The following is a 17063-nucleotide window of genomic DNA, read 5'->3' on the forward strand; positions in this document are numbered from 1 at the left end:
AACCTGCCCACCTGGGCCCGTCCCTCTCCGGCCAGCGCCCCGCCCCGGGTCTCCGTCCGGTGTCCCGGAAAGCCGCGCCTCGCCCGCAGCCAGTCCCCTCGGTGTCCAGAGCGCACCCGGAGCCCAGCCGGGTTCAGGCAGGAGAGAGGCCGGGGGCAGAGCTGGGGCTCGGCCCGGCCAGCGCTAGAGGGCCCCGCAGCACGCCCGCACTGCGCCCGCCTCGCCGCCTCCCCGCCTCCTGGCCTTGGCCTCCCTCCAGGCTCTGGCCTTCGCTGGCCTCCTTGCCATCCCCGTCACTATCGCTGCGTGTCTCCCGAGCGTTGGACACAAACGCGGGGTCTCTGGCAGGCTGGAGGGGCTTGGGGGCTGGGAGCGCTTTCCCGAGTTGGGTCAGGTATTGGGCGGCATCGTTATCCAGAACCAAGCTTCTAGTAACCTCCCCTGCTCTCCAGAAAGAGGTCCCAGAAACCCCCTCAGTTGGAAGGTGAGTTGGACACAGCAATAAGGGGAGCGAGTTTCTTAGAAGCCAGAGTAAAAGTTCATACTGTCCAAGACCGTGAGGCACGAGGGACAGAGGCAGGGGCACCAGGTGGCAAAGCAGGGGCTAGGGGGGGAGGGACAGCCAGCCCTGGGCAGCGCTGGGTCCCAGGGAGGGCGTGAGTCTGCATAGCCACCTGTCCCTGAATCCACCCGAGTCCGCCACTTGGCCTGGGCACTGCTGCCTTCTCCACGAAGCCTTCCCAGACTTACTCCCACCACTGCTGGGTGGGTGCCCTGCTCAGTCTTCCCTCTCCCTCGGGCTGTGAACTGTGCAGTAGACGGGCCCAGATGCTGTCACTGGGTCCTCAGCACCCCAACGAGCCGAGCATCAGCATGCAGCACCTGCCCAAAGTTGAAGGAGTGGCGGCGGCGGAGTGCAGGGGGCAATGGTGGGGCCCAAGGCGGGTGCCAGGCCCGGGAGGGGGTGGGAAGCCAGCCAGGAGCAGGAGTGTGGCCAGGAGTGCAGATGGCTGAATCAGGGCGCCAGGTGAGGGCTTTGTTTACATGGGGCTCCATGGGGGGGACCCACCTAGAAACGTCCCCCTCCCCTAGCTGACAGGGTAGGCAGACACCAGGAGGCAGGGTGAGGAGAGGGAGGCCTTGGAACCAGCAACAGGTACCTGGATGTGACCCTCAGGGTCCCTGAACTCCACTAGCTGGGGGCAGATAGGGGATGGGCAGGCCCAGAGGATTTCCCCATTGCCCCCTCCCACAAACACATCACCTGCATTCCCTGCCCTTGGAGACCCCCGACCAAGGCAGTGAAAACCACTGGTGACCCTGAGGTTCCACCCTGCCAGCGTCGGGCCCCCGTGCAGCTGGGCACACCGGATCACCCTCACCCTAGCTCTGCCCAGGACACATCGTCTCTGAGCCAAAGACCTGGGCTGGAAAGCCTTGGAGAGCGCAAGACCCAGGCAGCCAGTCTAGTCTGGGGCCCCCACCCCTGCAGCTGTTGCTCCAGCAGCAAGTAGTGACCCCTCCCTCCTCGGGGGACAGATGACAGGACTTGTCCCAGGTGGGCAGTGAGTACCCGGGAGCTGCCTGGGACTCCAGGACAGGAGACAAGAAAGCATGGATCTGAACCAGTTGTCTTTATTTTTTGGAAAGCACGTCTGCTGGTTTGGGCCAACACCTTTGGCCCCCACAAGGCTGGGGGCCCTGAGAACCGAGACCACCCTGAGCCCGCTGACAAGCAGAGAATAGCCGCCCAAACTCAGGGCCATTAACAGTACAAAAAGTAACAAAACTGAATTTGTGGCTTTCTCTCCCAAGCTTTGAAAGGTAGCAGTCCGGGCTACAAAAGTCTAGAAGCGTTGCGTAAGAAGTGTTAAATCTACAGCAAATACGTCTTGTAAAAACTCAATAAATTATATATATAGATATATATAAACTTGTAACATCTAATAACATCTGAACCTGCATGCAGGGCTGCCCCCCCCACCCCGAAACTGCCTCCCCGCCTGGAACACATGGCAATTAGAAGAACCTGTATGAAAATACCAGCTTGCTTTGAAGTCTAAAAAAATAAATCTCCTAAAGAAAAATCCTATAGAAATCTACTTCTCTTGCAAAAGAAGGCCAAAGGAAATAAAATATCCCCTCGGAATCATCTCAAACTATTAACGACCCTTTAGGGTATCAGGGGGCTGGCTCTGGCCTTGGGGTGTGGGCTGGACACACCCTCAGCAATGCCCCTAAACAAAGCATAAACCATCTCACTGTTAATAAGTTAAAACTTAAGCCTCTGCCGTGCAGCTGGCTGAACGCTAGGAGCCTGGGGAGTGACGGGGACACAGGCTCTGGGGGTCGATAAATAGCTTTACAAACATACAGGTCCAGGAACAATTTTTAAAACAAAACTGCGGTGCCAGAAAAGCCCCTCCAACCTCTGCTGGTTTTTGCGTCTCAACAGCGAGCCCCCAGGGCGCCTCCCTCGACTAGGGCACCCCGGCCCCTGCACCCTCAGGGCCCCATGCCTCAGTTGTACCAGCCTTCCTTCTTCCATATAGATATTTATATATATATGTATGTGTATATCATATACACGCATCTATTTATATAAATGTACACTCATTTCTGGAATAAACCTTTCGGATAGAAGTTAAAGGCTCCCGCCTTCAGGTACCCGTAATTTCAGTCTCTGAGGGTCAAGGTGGGAAGTGGGGAGGCCTGGAGGTGGGGAGCCGCTAACACTCACCCCAGGCGCAAGGTGCCGCTTGGGTGGGAGGTGTGCCACACGGGGGCTTCCCTGTAGGCTCAGCTTGGGCACTTGGAGGGGGGGGCTCAGCCCACTCTGGACACTGGAGCCCGGCCCACCCCGATGCTCCCTGTGGGGTGGCAGCGGGGGTCAGGGGAGCCTGGGGAGGGCCCCGGCTCCCTGCCCTGAGGGGCCCCACGGGAGAAGCCCCTTACATTCTACGTCCGGTCCACCGGTGCTGCCGGCCCAGGTGGCCAGGAGGTCACCGTACAGCAGGGCGGGCATGCTGGGGACCCCAGAGCACACACGAGTGCACACATGCACACATGTGGAAGTTGTCTGTCCATCTGTCCACCAGTTCCAGGTCTTGAGCCCAGGCCGGTGAGACCCGTTGGTCACGGCACACCAGCGGCAGCACGGCGGGCTGGGGTCCGCTCTCACGTTGATGGGGGCTTGGCCCGCAGGCCGCGGCCCTTCACGTCCGCGAGCCCCCGCTGCCTGGTGGGGCCGGGGGCAGCAGGTCATGGGCGAACACGGAGTCGTCCCCTGAGGAGCCGGAGCTGGGGGTGTCCTGGCCACCCGGCGAGTACTGCTCGAAGGGCACCGACAGGTCGAGGTACTCCTGCGAGCGGGCCGGGGTGGGGGTGCGGTCAGTGCTGCACCACCTCCAACGCCCGAGCCGTCCAGGCCCGGGGCGGGGGGTGGGCGGGGGGCGGCAGCGGGGCCCGCACTCACGTCGGTGGATGTAACGGTGAGCACGCGGTCCAGGTCTTCCACCAGCTGCTTGAAGGTGGGCCTCTGGGAGGGCACGGCGTGCCAGCACTCGCGCATGATCATGTACCTGGGGGCAGCACTCAGGTGGGCCCTGCCCTGCGCCCGTCCCCCTCCCTTGGGAACAGCCTCGAGGCCGGCCCTCCCCCTGCCCGGGGGCGGGGCTCAGTGGGGCCCAGCGGGGTCCCGAGGTGACAGGCGGGCGCGCGCTCACAGATCGTGCGTGCAGTTGGCCGGCTTGTCCATGCGGTGGCCTTCCTTCAGCAGCTTGAAGAGCTCCTCCACTGGGATGCCGGGGTACGGCGAGCCCCCCAGCGTGAATATCTCCCAGAGCAGGACACCGAAGGACCAGCTGTGGGCGGCGGGGGCGCGGCACCGTCAGCCCACCCTGCCGCCCACGGTCCCCCGTGCATGCGGAAGCCACAGGACAGACCCCAGTGGGGTGCAGGGGGGCTACCGATGGTGCCCGGCTCTGCCCCACAGCTCCCCGGCCCCTGCCCTGGTGTGGCCTGTGCCCCACCCGGCTCCCCACCCCACCCCCGCCCGGGTCTGGGGGCCACATACACGTCACTCTGGTGGGTGTAGACGCGGTCAAACAAGGCCTCGGGCGCCATCCACTTCACGGGCAGGCGGCCCTGGGAGGAGGAACGGGGTTTGTTGACCGCCAGGCGCCCTCCCAGCTTGAGTCCCCCACCCTCCCCAGGCCGGGCTCACATTGGTGGTCTTCTTGTAGTAGTCGAGGTTGTGCACGTCGCGGGCCAGGCCAAAGTCCGCGATCTTCATCACGTTGTCCTCGGTCACCAGCACATTGCGGGCGGCCAGGTCCCTGTGGATGCACTGGGGACAGGACCGGGGTTGAGGCGGTCGCCACCGGCTGCTCCCTCCGCCCCCCGCCTGGCCCGGCCCCGCCGGCGGCGCTCACCTTCTGCGAGGCGAGGTACTCCATGCCCCGCGCCACCTGGTAGGCGCAGGAAACCAGGTCCTTGAAGGTGAGCTGCTCCTCGGGCAGCCGGCAAGTGTCGAAGGAGTAGTCCGTGCCCGGGGGCCGCCGCGCCCGCAGGTACTCCCGCAGGTTGCCCTTGGCCGCGTACTCCACCAGCACGTACAGGGGCCCTGCGAGCACCGGGGTCTCAGCGGGGGCTGCACCTGGGGGCCGCCCGCTGCCCGCCGCGGGCCCAGCACCCACCGCCCTGCGTGCAGGCGCCCAGCAGGTTGATGATGTTCTTGTGTTTCCCGATCATTTTCATCATCTCCATCTCGGACACCAGGTCCGACAGGTCCTTATCTGTGGCGTCATCTGTGCGGGGAGGGGGTTTGTCAGGCTGGGCCACCCCAGCCTTGTCCAGGCTCCCCTCGCCACGCCCCTCCCTCACCTTTCAGCATCTTCACCGCCACCGTGACGGGCTTGGCAGCCCGGTCCTTGTTGATGCCGATGGCCTCCGCCATGACCACTTGGCCGAAGCAGCCCTCCCCGAGAGGCTTGCCCAGAGTCAGCCTGGCGGCAAAAGCAGAGAAGCGATGAGCACGCCCACCCGCTCGAGGCACTGTCCCAGGCAGCCTGAGGTGCAGTGCCACCGCCTCCAGGAAGCCCACCACCCTCGCCCCGGCGACCGTGCTCATGCTGGTGGAGGACCTTGCCCCACCCCCCACCCCACCCCCCACCCCGGCCTCTGGGCCGGTGAGAGCACTTCCTGGGGCAGGTCCTCCCCGCCACGCCCCAGCCCCATCTCCAGCAGTGGCCTGATTCCCATCTGAATGCAGCCGGGTCTGAGTGGGGCCCCTCCCCACCACCGGCCCCCACCGTGTGTGCGCCCCCCCGCCCCCCCGGGCCAGGGCCCCAGGCCTTCGCACACCACTGACCGGGCCCGGGACAGCTCCCACTTGGGGTCGGCCGGCAGCTCGAGCTCAGAAACGTTGGCCAGCGCGGGGCCCTCCCCCGAGGACAGCCGGGCGATCCGCACCAGCGGCGTGTTGGAGCTCATGGACGAGCTGGACTCCAAGGACACCTGCTTGGGTCAGCAGGGGCAGGTTGGTGCTGCGGTGCCGCACGACCGGGGCGCAGGGGCGAGGGTGCGGCCCCCTTGGACCGTAGGCCGAGGCCGGGCCTGGGATGGCTGCCTGACTCCTGCACAGCACTGAGCGAAGACTTCTAAAATGTTCTGTGCCCAGAGTGACCCGGCTCTGTGCGGTGACCACAGAGACCAGTGAGGGCTCGGCGCCCCCCACAGCAGAGGGGCTGTCCCTGGGCAGGCCCCAGGCCCCAGGCCTTGACACTAGGAAGGGGACTGAGCGTGGGAGCCCGGGAGGCTGGGGCAGGGGCACGGGCGGCTCGGAACCTGGTATCTACTTTCTGTTACCTGTCGCTTGAGCGGGAAGCGGGAGACCTTGTGCACGGCGGGCGAGCCCAGGCCCTTCTTGGGGGGGCTGTGCAGGCGGCAGAGGGTCACAGCGGCCACCACCAGGATGAAGAGAAGGAAGCCCACCCCGTAGCTGAGGACACCTGCGTACACACTGCCAGCCTCACCAGCCTCCACCAGCTCCTCCTCAGCTGCAAAGACACGGGCGTTGGGGGCCTGGCCCAGCCTCTCAGGAGCCCCCGCGGGCCGCCCTGGGCCGGGCCGGGGGCTCAGCTCCCCTGGTGCGAGTGCTGAGGCCTGAAGGGCCTACTTGTTGAAGGTCCAGCAGCCAGAAATACCTGGGCCAGGAGGGGCAGACCCAGGACAGAAAGAGCCCAGCGGAGCCAGCAGCACCCTCACCCGCCACCCGGGAGACACCAAAGCCACCGCATCGGCTGCTGGGGACCCCGTGGGGATGGGGCGCTCGAGGGAGGCCCTCTGGGCCAAGACAGGGCCGTGTGGGCTCTGTCCCCATACCGGGCACAGGGCCTGGCTCGAGGGCTCTGCAGTCCCCTGCCTGTTCCCGATGGCGTTGGCGTGTCCCGAGCTGCAGCCCCGAGAGGACAGGCGCAGAGCGAGCGCAGCAGGAGCTGGTACCTGGCAGCACCACCAGCCACGCAGAGTGATGGGAAAACCCGATAGAATTGCCCGCCAGACACGTGTACTCCCCCGCGTCCTCAAAGGTGACATTGCGCAAGGACAGAACCTCTAGCTCCTTGTCGGTGGTGTTAGCGCCCGCCGTCTACAAAGAAAGAACAGAGCGCGATAGGAGAGCGCCAGCACCTCCCGCGGGCACCACAGCCAGAGTCCACGCGGCGACGATCCAGCCAGGCTGCAAGGAAAACGCCGCCACCACCACCACGGCCACGGCGGCCGAGGGCCCCCTGCCTCGTGCGTCCACACCGAGCCTGAAGCCAGTCCCTCCACCGGCAAGTCCTCTGTCCCAGGTGAGCCAGGCGTGCGACCGGCAGCACAGCAGGAGGGGTTAGCGCGCACCAGGAGGGGCAGGCGGGCGGGCAGGCGACAGAGAGACGGGCAGGAAGTGAGCCGCAGCGGGAGCAGGGGCCAGAGAGAGGGATGGAGGGAGAGCGCGAGAGCCAGAGCAGCGGAAGACGGGCTCTGGCCCGGCCTCGGGGCTGAGGTCCTCCGGGCGGGGGGGGGGGGGGCACGGGGGGGCAGGCGGGTCAGCACAGGCCACGGGGGCTCAAAGCAGGCGGTCACGGCGGAGGCCAGAGAGGCGGCGGCGCAGATGTGGCCACGCGAGGAGCAGAGTGTGAGCCGGGGACGGGGCACGAGCGGCGGGGCGTGCGGGTGGGCGCAGGGCCAGGGCGTCGGAGCTGGAGCTCGGCGTGCCAGGCAGGCGTGGGACAGAGTTGTTACCTGCTTGGGGCCCGTGAACACGCAGCCAAAAGGCCTTCTCAGCCACGCCTATGAAATTGGAGGCTCGACAGAGGTACTCGCCCCCGTCGCGCTCGGACACATTGGCCAGGCGGAGGCGCGCGTCGGCCTCCACACTCTCACTGATCCACGACTGCAGGGACAAGAGACCCGGCTCAGGCGCGGAAGCCCCGCCGGGCATGGAAGTGGCCGCGCAGGAGCGGGCCTGTCTAGACCCCAGGCTCTGAGGCTCTGAGACCCCCAAGGAACGGATGGGCAGACTAGGCTGTGCCAGCTAGGAAGGCTGCCTGGAGGCGGCTTGCAGGCACCTCACAGCGGCGGCTGTCGTCTCAGCGGATGCGCCTTCCCCTCATCCACCCCAACAGCCCGGAGCGCAGCCCTGGCTGGTGGTGCTCAGAGAGGCCCTCCCAGGGCACTGGAGCTGCCCACTGCGGGGGCCCCGGCTGCCACACGGCTGGGCCGAGAGCACCCGGTACCGCCCCGCGGCTAGTCTGGACCCCTGCTCCCGCCCCGCAGGCCCATCTCGTCTCTAAACAGATGTTTCTCTTTGGGCTGCAAGTGTCGCAATCACCCCAACTTGGGGGGGCCCCCACCGCCGGGGCCGTGGGAACAAAGCTCAGGCGGTCCTGCCCTGAGGGCCCAGCGAGGTGGGCGGGTGGCCGTCTGAAGGCAGACAAGGGCGCAAGGACACAGGGCTCACTGTAGGTCCTGGCGTGCCGGGCCGGGCCCCACCTCCCGAGCCGACCCCCCGCTGCTTCTCCCCGCAGGTCCAAAGCCTGTGCCCCGACCCCCGTCCCTTAAACACGACAGGCCTCCTGCCTGGGATGCCCTCCCTGTCCCCGGCGAAGGGGGCCCCCGCGGGGCCGGGCCTGACGGCTCACCTGCAAGGAGTTCCCCCCCCCGGCGCCCCCCCCCCCCCCCCGCCCCAGCCCGCCTGCCCCACCCAGCCAGCGGCGCGGCGGGGCCCACCTTGAGCACCGTGACATAGGGCGTGCCGTCGGGCCCCACTTTGCTGCCATTCACCTCCACGTGCTTGAGCCACTGGATGTGGGGCTGCGCGTCGCTGTACACCTTGCAGTGGAATTCCACGTCGCTGCCTAGCACCGCCGTCTGGTTGGCGGGCAGCCCCGCCTGCAGGATGGGCCGGTGCGGGGAGCGCTCTGCGGGACAGGGGGTGCTCAGAGGCTGCCTGACCCGTGCCCGCTTGCCGCCCGCACCCGCCAGCCCGGGCCTCACCCAGCACGTCCAGAGTGTATGTCTGCCGGATGCTGCCGAACTTGTTCTCCACGACGCACGTGTAGTTGCCGCGGTCCGAAGGCACCACGCTTTCCATGACCAGGCTCCACTGCTGGTGCCGCAGCTGCAGGTGGACACGGGTGAGCGGACGGCGGGCTGTGCCCTGCTGGCCGGCGCCGAGGCCCCAGCGCCCCCCGCCGGGCCCACCTTGATGCCCCCGATGCGGTGCTCGCCTCGGAACTCCTTGCCGTTCTTCAGCCAGGAGATGGACGGGGTGGGGTTGCCGGCGGCTGGGCAGCGGAAGCGAACCGTGTTGGCCGCCGGCACCGCCAGCAGCTTCTTGTCCATCCGCTCGGGCCGCGTCCAGTAAGGGGCCCCTGCTGGCAGAGGGGCACGGGAAGGCTGTGACCAGGGTGGGAGTAGAGGCCTGCCTGCCCCGCGCCAGCCTCAGTCTCCCCTCCTGTGTAGGAAAGGTCAGCCTTTTGAAGACCCCTGCCTGGGCTGGACGAGCCTTCGGTGGCCTCAGTGCCACCTCCCAGCACTCAAAAGCCAGGTCCCCTCCCTTCCCGTCCACTTCCCTCAAGCGCCACACCACGGCCCAGGAGCCTTCACGACGCAAAGGTGTCCTCTCAGGGGAGCACCCACCCACCCAGGCAGGCCCACCAGAGGGGAGACGCAGCCCGCAGAGGGACCAGGTCACGCTGGGCTAGGAAGCCCGGCTGGATGCACGGGCAGGGCCAGGCCTTGGGAGCTTACCAGGAGGCAAGACCCAGCCACCCGCAGAACCCGGAGCCTTGAGACCGGCCAGGAGCCACTCTCCACACCATGGGCACCAGATGGGGACGCGGTGAAAGGGTATCTGGGAGGCCCTGCTCCCCCATCCTGTTTTCCAGGACCGTCCCACCCCCACCCTCACAGCCCAACTGGCTTTTCTCCCTTGGGGCTGGGGTGAGGCTGCATTCCCACCACGGGGAGGCTGGGTGGGTGTCCCCAGGAGGGAGGGAGCCCTTCCCCGCCACCCTGCTGCCATCCGTGCAGCCACCTCCGAGAGGGTGCTGAAGCCCGGGTGGGGAGCAGTGTGGGCAGGCACCGGGGGGAGGCGCCTCCAGAGCTCCGGGGGCCGGTGTCGGAGACCCCAGGGTGGCCCAGGGAGCCCGGCAGGGAGGGGCTGTTCCCTGGGACTGGAGACCGCGATGCCTTCAGGAAGGCAGCTCTGCCAGCAACCCTGCTGAGTGGCCCCTGAGCCCACTCAGGAAGAAGAACGCCAACCCCCTGCCTGGGACGGCCAGAGTGAGCGGGACACACAGGGGACAGGCGGGAGGCGGCGGGGCGCCCGCCGGGGCCCTCACCCCACTCCCGCATCTTGGGGCATCTCAAACTCAGCTCCTCCAAAACCAGACGCCACCTCCCTGAACCGGCCCCCGCCCACTGGGCAAAGCCCATGCTGCTCACTGTTCCAGGCGCTGTCACCCTCAGCCTGTCACCGGAAAGCACCACCGCAGCCCCTTCACAGTGAATATGCCGGGACCTGCTGTCCCTGCTGCTCAGCGCCACGCCCCTCTCCCACCCGCACTGTCTCAGTCGCCCCCCACCGGCCCTAACCCCTCTGTCCGCTGCCGCCTGCCCTGTCTCAGTCACACGTGGGACGGGCCACCTCGCCCACAGGCCTCACTGCCCCAGCCCCGGCCACGCCGGCCCCCCGGCTGCTCCTGGAGCCCCGGTCCCCGGTCCCCTCCCCACAGCACGGTGCCCCATCCCACCCGTCACCTGCCACCCGGAGCCCAGAGCTGGGCACGCATCGCCGCCACCCCACACTAAGGGGCCCCCACGGAGGTGGCCCCCAGACCTCGGTCTCTCCCCTGCCTGGTGAGCAGGGCCCCAGTGGCACGTCGGTCCCCAGCCCTGGGCAGCCCTGCGTGCCTGGAACCCGGTCTCACCTGTGTCTTCAGCCTCGTCTTCCCCATCTTCATCGTCTCCTGAGGACGGAGCATCTGTAGCGCAGGCGAGAGGGAAATATGGGAGGTGGCCCTGCAAGCAGGCGGGGGCCCCTCACTCCGACGGTGCCTCCCGGGGGCCTCCCCTCCCCCAAGACCACCAGGACCCTCGGGAGCGTCGTGGGCCCCAGCAGGCCCTACCTGTCACGCGCACGGTGAAGTGGCACAGGACACTCTGCGTGAGGCGCTGGCGGCAGCTGTAGGCCCCGGCGTCCTCATGGGAGGCGTTGAGCACCTGCAGCCGCTGCGGCCCCACCAGGATGCGGTCTGAGGGCGCCAGCCCCACGCCGTCCTTCACCCAGACCGTGGGCCCTGAGGGAGCCCCCGCGGGCCAGTGGCAGCTCAGCTCCACGGTGTCCCCGCTGCCAAAGACCAGCTCCTGCTGGCCAGGCTCAGGGCCCGGGACCCCTGCGGGCAAGATGGGGGCCCATGAGGCAGGCGCCCCCCAAACCAGGGGCGCCGGGGGCTCCGCACCCCGCGCTGTGGCACCGCACGTGCCGGGGGGAGGCTGCAGCCGGGGGCCGTCTGGGGCCTGTGGGGGCTGAGGTGGGCCCAGGAGACGGAAGAGCCTGTGGTCCTGCCGACTCTCCCACAGGGCCGGGGCACGGGCACTGTTCGTAGTGCCACCAGGTCTCCGTCCCGAGGACGACCCTGCTGTGGTAGCGCTTATGTAGAGAACACGTGAGGAAGCGGGAGGGGCCGCTCCAGTCCAGCACTGTCTGTAGACACGGAACACTCCAGTTTCCGAGTGTCCAATTTTCCTTTGATTCTTTTCAGTGATTTAGAAATGCAGCATCCGCTCCGACCTCACGGGCAGCAGCGAAGCAGGAGGTGGGCGTGCTGTGCTTGGCCGACCTCAGCTAAAACAGAGGCTCGGAGGTGGGGACGAGCGGGGTAGTGACAAGACAGTTCATCCCAGGAGGGGATTCCCACCTGGTGCCCCCCACCCCTCATCTTGGCTTCAAAACCAGTTCGGGACCTGCCCAGCCCCAGAAGGGAGCGCCGCAGTCAGACAACACCCCCAAGCCTTCCAGAAGAGCCCCAAGCTGACGCCGGCAAGGCCAGCCCAGAGTGGAGGCTCTCAGGGGCATGGACGGCCTGAGCCCCGCCTCCGACTACACCTCCGCAGTAAATCAGAGAGAACACATACCCGGAAGGAGACTAGAAATACACAGACATGGTACCAGTTGTGGCCAGTGGGGCCTCACAGGCCAGTGGGGTGAGGGGACCTAGGACCCCTCATCTTACAAATGAGGACACAGGTGAGGGGAGGAAGACTGCAGACTCGGCTGGTGGCGAGGCCAGAGCAGGCACCGCCAGGCCAGGCTGAGGAGGCCCGGCCCACCTCTCCCCGCAGGTGCCGAGAAGTCGGGGTGGAGGGTCCTTGCCGAGGGCGGATGTCCACTGTGGCCCCTGCGCCCCTCCCCTGACCAGTGGCTGCCCAGATCCCAAGGGGCCAACAAGGCCGGGGACCCAGGGGCTGACCAGCCCCCCCAGGTCTCCCTGCCAGAGCTGGACAATGCACGGCGCAGGCAGGCAGCCCGGGCTTTGGGCCCGGGACAGGGGTGGGTGGTCCCACCACGCAGACCCAGCTGGGTTGGTCACACCGTTACTTGTCATTCTGCCGACGCACGGCCTAGATTCGAGGGCCCAGCTGCCCGTTCTGGCCACGCCAGTCCCTGGCTCCTCTGACAGGCCCCATTCTGCCCCCCACCTCAGGGGGTTCCACAAGCTCGGCGCCCACCAGGACGGTCCCTGAAGTGCCCATGGGGTCTGCATTCCCAGGGTCCCCACAGTCAGAGGGCTCCTGGCCTGACTTTCAGACCCCCAGTCCCGGCCACGGTGTTATGTGGGGACCACCCAGGGCCGGGAGCCGGCTGAGGCCCCCCAGAAGGCCGAGAACAGGCTGGCTGTGGCTGCCTCAGCCCCAGGCCCTGGCCCAAGGGCAACAGTGGTTGGTTCCGGTTTGGTCTGGGTGGCAAAGGCAGGTCAAGCCATCCGCACAAGTATTCACTTCAACCTGGTCCAGCAGGGCTGGGAGGACCCAGCACTCCGCTGAGGGCCAGCCCCGGACCTGCCCAGGACCCTGCCCCACTAGGTGGCCGTAGAGGCCAGGGACCTCCGGACCAGGGCCGGGACGGCAGGAGCACCTCCACTTCCTGCAGATCCAATCCACTCTGCGCCACAGAGGACCCGGGGGAGACCAGGCAACGCCGAGGGTGGGCGGCGTCAGGCGGGGGGACACAGAGTGACGGGCAGGGCCCGAGGGGGCACTCTGCCTAGGGGCGGTGAGGGCACATGCTGTAGGCTGCTCAGCTCCCACCACAATGGCCGCAGGAAGGAGGCTTTCTTGATCAACACAAGGGGGCCCGTCCACACCCACACAGGCACTGGCGCCACACACGTCGGAAGACAAATGTCCTCTGTGCCATGGTGGGTGCCCACGTGCCATGTGGGGGTGGGCAGAGGTGGAATGTCCGCCCCCGTGGGTCCCACAGCACCTGTTCCAGCCTGCACCCCCGCCAAAGGCCTGACCTCGGTGAGGGGGCCGCCAAGGGGTACTGTGTCCTGGAGGGGCCAAGCCGGGCCTTCGGGCACGTCTCCCAGGCCCCTCCTGAATCTGCCACTCACGGGCCCCGTGACTCAGTTTCCCCCACTGGCAGGCCAAGGGGGCCACCACAAGCAGTTAAAGCACTGGAGCTGGTGAAAATAGGGGGCACGAGACCCCCCCCTGCCCCAGGGCTACACCCCAGGATTGATGTCCACCAGGCCACAGCCGGAGTGGAGCCAGCCTGCTCCGGGGGGCCGTGACCCCTGCTGGGGGAACTCGCTCCTGGTTTGGGGTCACTACAGTTGAGACCCGCTCAATGCATGTGGGGTGTGCAGGGGTCGGGCCACCCTCCACGAGAGGGGCCTGGAGGAGACCCCAGGGAACAAGCATCAAATCCAGACCCGATTCAGAGGAGGCGCCTGGACCTGACGACAGAGGAAGAGCAAAGCCCTCTGGCTCTGGATGTGGGTGAAGGTCTCTGATGCCAGGTACATGCTTTAAATGGGCGGGAGGCGCGCCCCAAAGGGACCGTGAAGTCATGGCCTTCCTGCCTCCCCAGTCCCCTCCCCACCCGGAAACAATATGAAAAGTTTCGTAACAAAGTGAGAAAAAGAAAGGGGTGGGATCCGGAGGCCTGGCGGGCTAATGAGGGCTTACAGGATTATCCAGCCTAATCCTCCAGCAACCCTTCCGTTATCCTGCACAGGCGAGGAAACTGAGGCTGCAGGAAAGCAACCAGAACCAGGCTGGGCAGCCAGCAGCCTCGGGCCCAGCAGGGCCTGGGGTCAGGGAGCCCCCCGGTCCCCCAGCCTGAAGAGGCTCCTCACCGTTCATTCACTTGTAAATCACTCAGGCCGGCCTGGCCACCCGCTCCCCCAAGCCGGTACCTGGGCAGACGCCCCGCCTACTTCCTCAAGGAGACCCCTAGCTCCTCTCTAGGTTCAACTGTAAAATGGGGCGCACCAGGCCCCAGATAGGGCCCCAGGTGGGACTTGAGGGCCTGGGGGGCGGGGGCACCCTTGGCTCAGTGCAGGGGCTCAGAGGCCAGAGGTCCAGCCTCAGGCTCAGCGCAGGTTAATGAACCACCCAGAGGCCTGCGGGGCTCAAAGTCCAGCCCTGAGGAGGAGCAGGTGGGGGAGGGTGCCGCCAGCGCCTTCCTGGGAAGTGCCCTCACCCCCCCCCCCCCAGGCCCCTCCTGGCCGGGTGGGCCCCCATCAACCTTCCTGCCTGGCGGGGGCCCCCCGCCAGTGGCTTCATGCGGAGATGGAGGCCGCCCTGGCGGGGTCTGGGGTGGCCAGGGCAGTCCAGCGGCGGACACCTTCCCCAGTGTCCGTGACCCCTGCCAGCTCCGGCTCCGTAATTTATGTTCCCCGGGAAAGTGCCAGGCTGGGACCTTTGTAAATTTCACGAGGCCTTTGTATTTTTACTGCCTGGCCCGTGGCCCAGCTCCTTCAGGAACCGGATTAGGTTTATTGACCTATCAACTCACTACCTGTTTCACCAACTTTACTGCGGGGACAGGGGCCCCGGTGCGCGGGCACCCCAGCCCCTGGGGGGGTCCTCAGGACGCTCTACCCCAGGCCCGCATCTGGTGGGGGCGCTGCCAGTTCCCCGAGGCGGGGAAGGAGGGGGCCACTGCCCCACCTCCGCGCCGCAGGGGGTCCGGGAGGTCTGGAGCTCCGCCCACCGCCCCCTCCCCCGGGGCTAGTTGACATTCCCCGGCCGTAGGGAGTAATATCTTTATCTGAATGCGAATGCTAATTCGGGGCTCCCCCCGCGGCCGCCTATTCTGCGCCCCTGGAAGCGGGGGCCGCCCTAGCAAGCGCTAAAAGCGCGCCCTGACCTCCCGACGGCCTCTGTCACGCCGCTGAATGACACGCACATTCAAGCGCCGAGCCCACTTTCATTCATAAAAAAATGACATTGTTCCGAGAGGCCGCAGCCGCCGCCGGAGGAAGGGGCGCGGGGGACGCAGGGAGGGGCGAGCCGCCATCTGCCTCCGTCCAGCCCGCGGCCGCCGCCTCCCTGGCACTGCGCGCCCGCAGCCGCTCGACTCACACCTCCCCGCGAGGCCCGGCCGCCATCAATGCGCGGTCTGTGGCCGCGCCGAGGTACAAAGGAGCGGCTGTTCGGGTCTCGCCCGGGTGGGGCGTGAGCTCACCGGGCGAAGGCCTTCCTCCACGCCGCCGCCGGGCTGGGGACAGCGGTGCGCGCAGCCCCCTCGCCCGCGCCGGTCCTCGCCAGCGCCCCGGAGTTGGCGGTCTCCAGGGGGCGGGCTCCCTACGGCCTCCCCTCTCTGCCCGGCCGCCGCCGGGGGCCTGGCAGCGCGTGTGCGGGGCGTGGGCACCCGGAGCGCTCGGCCGGGAGCAGCGTGGGTCAGCGCGCGCTGCACCTCGAGGGCCTTGTGCGTGTGCGGGTCAGGGCCCGGTGCCAAGACGCGCTCCCGCCCCGCCCCTGCCCAGGCTCTACGGGCCCTCCTCGCAGACCCTCGACGTCCTGCTGGACCTTGACCGCCAGCGGGGTTCCGCGGCTCCACATCGCTCGGACATCCGCCCTCTCACCTCCCGGCCCCCGCCTGGCGTTCGCTGCACACCCCTGGGGGCAGTCATCTTAACTCACAGGGCATGAGAGCTGGGTGGGGGGAAACGGAGGCACTAGGTGTCACCTGGTCATGCAGGCCACTGAGGGGCTGGGGCCCGGCCCCGGGCTGACGCACTCTCATACCCTCCCTCCAAAGTCCAACCTCTCGCTTTGGCTGAAGCTGGCCACGAACTGGGGCCCGAAGGGGGTTGGGGGAGAGGCACCAACAGCAGAAACTGTCCGTCAGTGCAGAACCCGCGGAACAATGGGAATCGTGGAAACGCAGTCCCCGAGCCCTCCCGACAGCGCCCAGGAGCAGGCTGCGCCCCACTGGGGAACCGCTGGGGGCGGGGGTTGCGGACGCCACCGCGGTGCCCGGCTCGCCTCCGCAGCCTCGCACTTGGGTGGCAGCCCTGCGGCTCCAGGCGCCCCACAAACTGCCGCGCCAGCTCTGGCCCCGATCCCCGGGGAGGGAGGGCGGCAGGAGCCCGGACGCTGGCCCCGCTATGCCAGCCCAGAGCAAGCCCTGGGGCCCACTCAGATCTCCGGCGCCCCACACCCACCCAGGCGCCCGTTCCCCGGCCCCGACGCTTCTGCCTGCCGGGGTCCAGTGCCCTCCCCAGTACCCGTCGGGTCCTCCCGTACCTGCTGCTCTCCGCACGACGCGCTGCTCCATGCCCGGGGACCCGGAGACGGCGCCGGTCATCACGACTGCCACGGCCACAAAGAACGCGAGGACGCAAGCCGGAGCGCCCATAGCTGGGGCGGGTGTTACGACGTCCTCAGGCGGCGCGCGCCAGCATGCTGCCCCCCATGGCCCGGTTCTGGCACCGGCGGGAGGGCGCCACTCGGGGAGTCTGTTGGAGGAGGCAGGCAACTCGTTACTCGGGCGCGCAGGGGCGGAGGCGGCGGTGGCAGGGCTCCTGCGCCCCGGCCCCTCCGATCCCCGTCCGCCCCGCCCGCCGCCGCCGCCCAGGGCTCCCGGGCCGCCTGGCGCCGGCCGCCGCCTCCCCGCCGCGGTCCCTCCCTCCCCCTTCCCTCCCTGGCTGCTGCAGAGCCCTCCCAGGGCGGCGGCGGCGGCGGCTGCAAACTTTCCAGAGCTGGAAGCCCGCGCCCCGGCCGGGCCCCGCCGCAGAGACCGCTCGGGATCCGAGCCCGCCGCGCGCTCTGGACCTGCCGCGCGCCCGCCTGGTCCCCTCGCGCCCGCCGGGTCCCCACGCACCGACCTGGCAGCAGCGGGCGCCCGACTCACTGAGCGCGGCTCTGGCTCGCGCTCGCTGCCCGCCGGCCCAGCGCCTGCGCCCCGTCCCACCGGCCGTCGGCTCGGCGGTGCGTCCGTGCGCCCGGCCGAGCTGGACCGCGCGGCGCCAGCTGCCCGCGCCGCCGCCGCCGCCGCT

General features: G+C 67.8%; 1 protein-coding gene across 8 annotated transcripts; it reads right to left on the reverse strand.

Annotated features, from left to right (window-relative positions):
• Window positions 1-1619: 1619 nt before the first annotated feature.
• Window positions 1620-17023, reverse strand: FGFR3 (fibroblast growth factor receptor 3). Of its 8 annotated transcripts, none has more exons than XM_029235649.1 (18): window positions 16893-17023; window positions 16312-16523; window positions 10677-10943; window positions 10479-10532; window positions 8749-8921; window positions 8542-8665; window positions 8275-8465; window positions 7288-7438; window positions 5869-6059; window positions 5372-5520; window positions 4885-5006; window positions 4698-4808; window positions 4434-4624; window positions 4226-4348; window positions 4076-4146; window positions 3726-3863; window positions 3476-3581; window positions 1620-3362 (listed from the first exon to the last, which is right to left on the reverse strand). In XM_029235649.1, exons 2-18 carry the CDS (start codon window positions 16421-16423, stop codon window positions 3216-3218), a joined length of 2421 nt encoding a protein of 806 aa, XP_029091482.1. In that variant the 5' UTR covers window positions 16424-16523; window positions 16893-17023; the 3' UTR covers window positions 1620-3215. The 8 variants fall into 8 exon arrangements, with proteins under 8 accessions (XP_029091482.1, XP_029091481.1, XP_029091480.1 ...); XM_029235648.1 differs by lacking the exon at window positions 7288-7438 and adding an exon at window positions 6505-6649 and having other exon boundaries at window positions 5372-5517; window positions 8749-8918; window positions 16893-17002; XM_029235647.1 differs by lacking the exon at window positions 7288-7438 and adding an exon at window positions 6505-6649 and having other exon boundaries at window positions 8749-8918; window positions 16893-17002.
• Window positions 17024-17063: the final 40 nt, after the last annotated feature.

This window comes from Monodon monoceros, unplaced genomic scaffold (assembly GCF_005190385.1).
Source record: "Monodon monoceros isolate NGI ecotype Baffin Bay Population unplaced genomic scaffold, NGI_Narwhal_1 Super_Scaffold_20, whole genome shotgun sequence".
Classification (NCBI taxonomy): Eukaryota; Metazoa; Chordata; class Mammalia; order Artiodactyla; family Monodontidae; genus Monodon; species Monodon monoceros.

Excerpts from the sequence above, each read along its gene's own strand:
- FGFR3 (XM_029235649.1), bottom strand. The coding sequence starts at position 16,423 with ATGGGCGCTCCGGCTTGCGTCCTCGCGTTCTTTGTGGCCGTGGCAGTC. Across the intron at positions 6,060-7,287 it reads TGTTCACGGGCCCCAAGCAG|CTGAGGAGGAGCTGGTGGAG; the intron begins GTAACAACTCTG and ends GTGTCTTTGCAG. Across the intron at positions 4,625-4,697 it reads GGGCGCCTGCACGCAGGGCG|GGCCCCTGTACGTGCTGGTG; the intron begins GTGGGTGCTGGG and ends CGGTGCTCGCAG.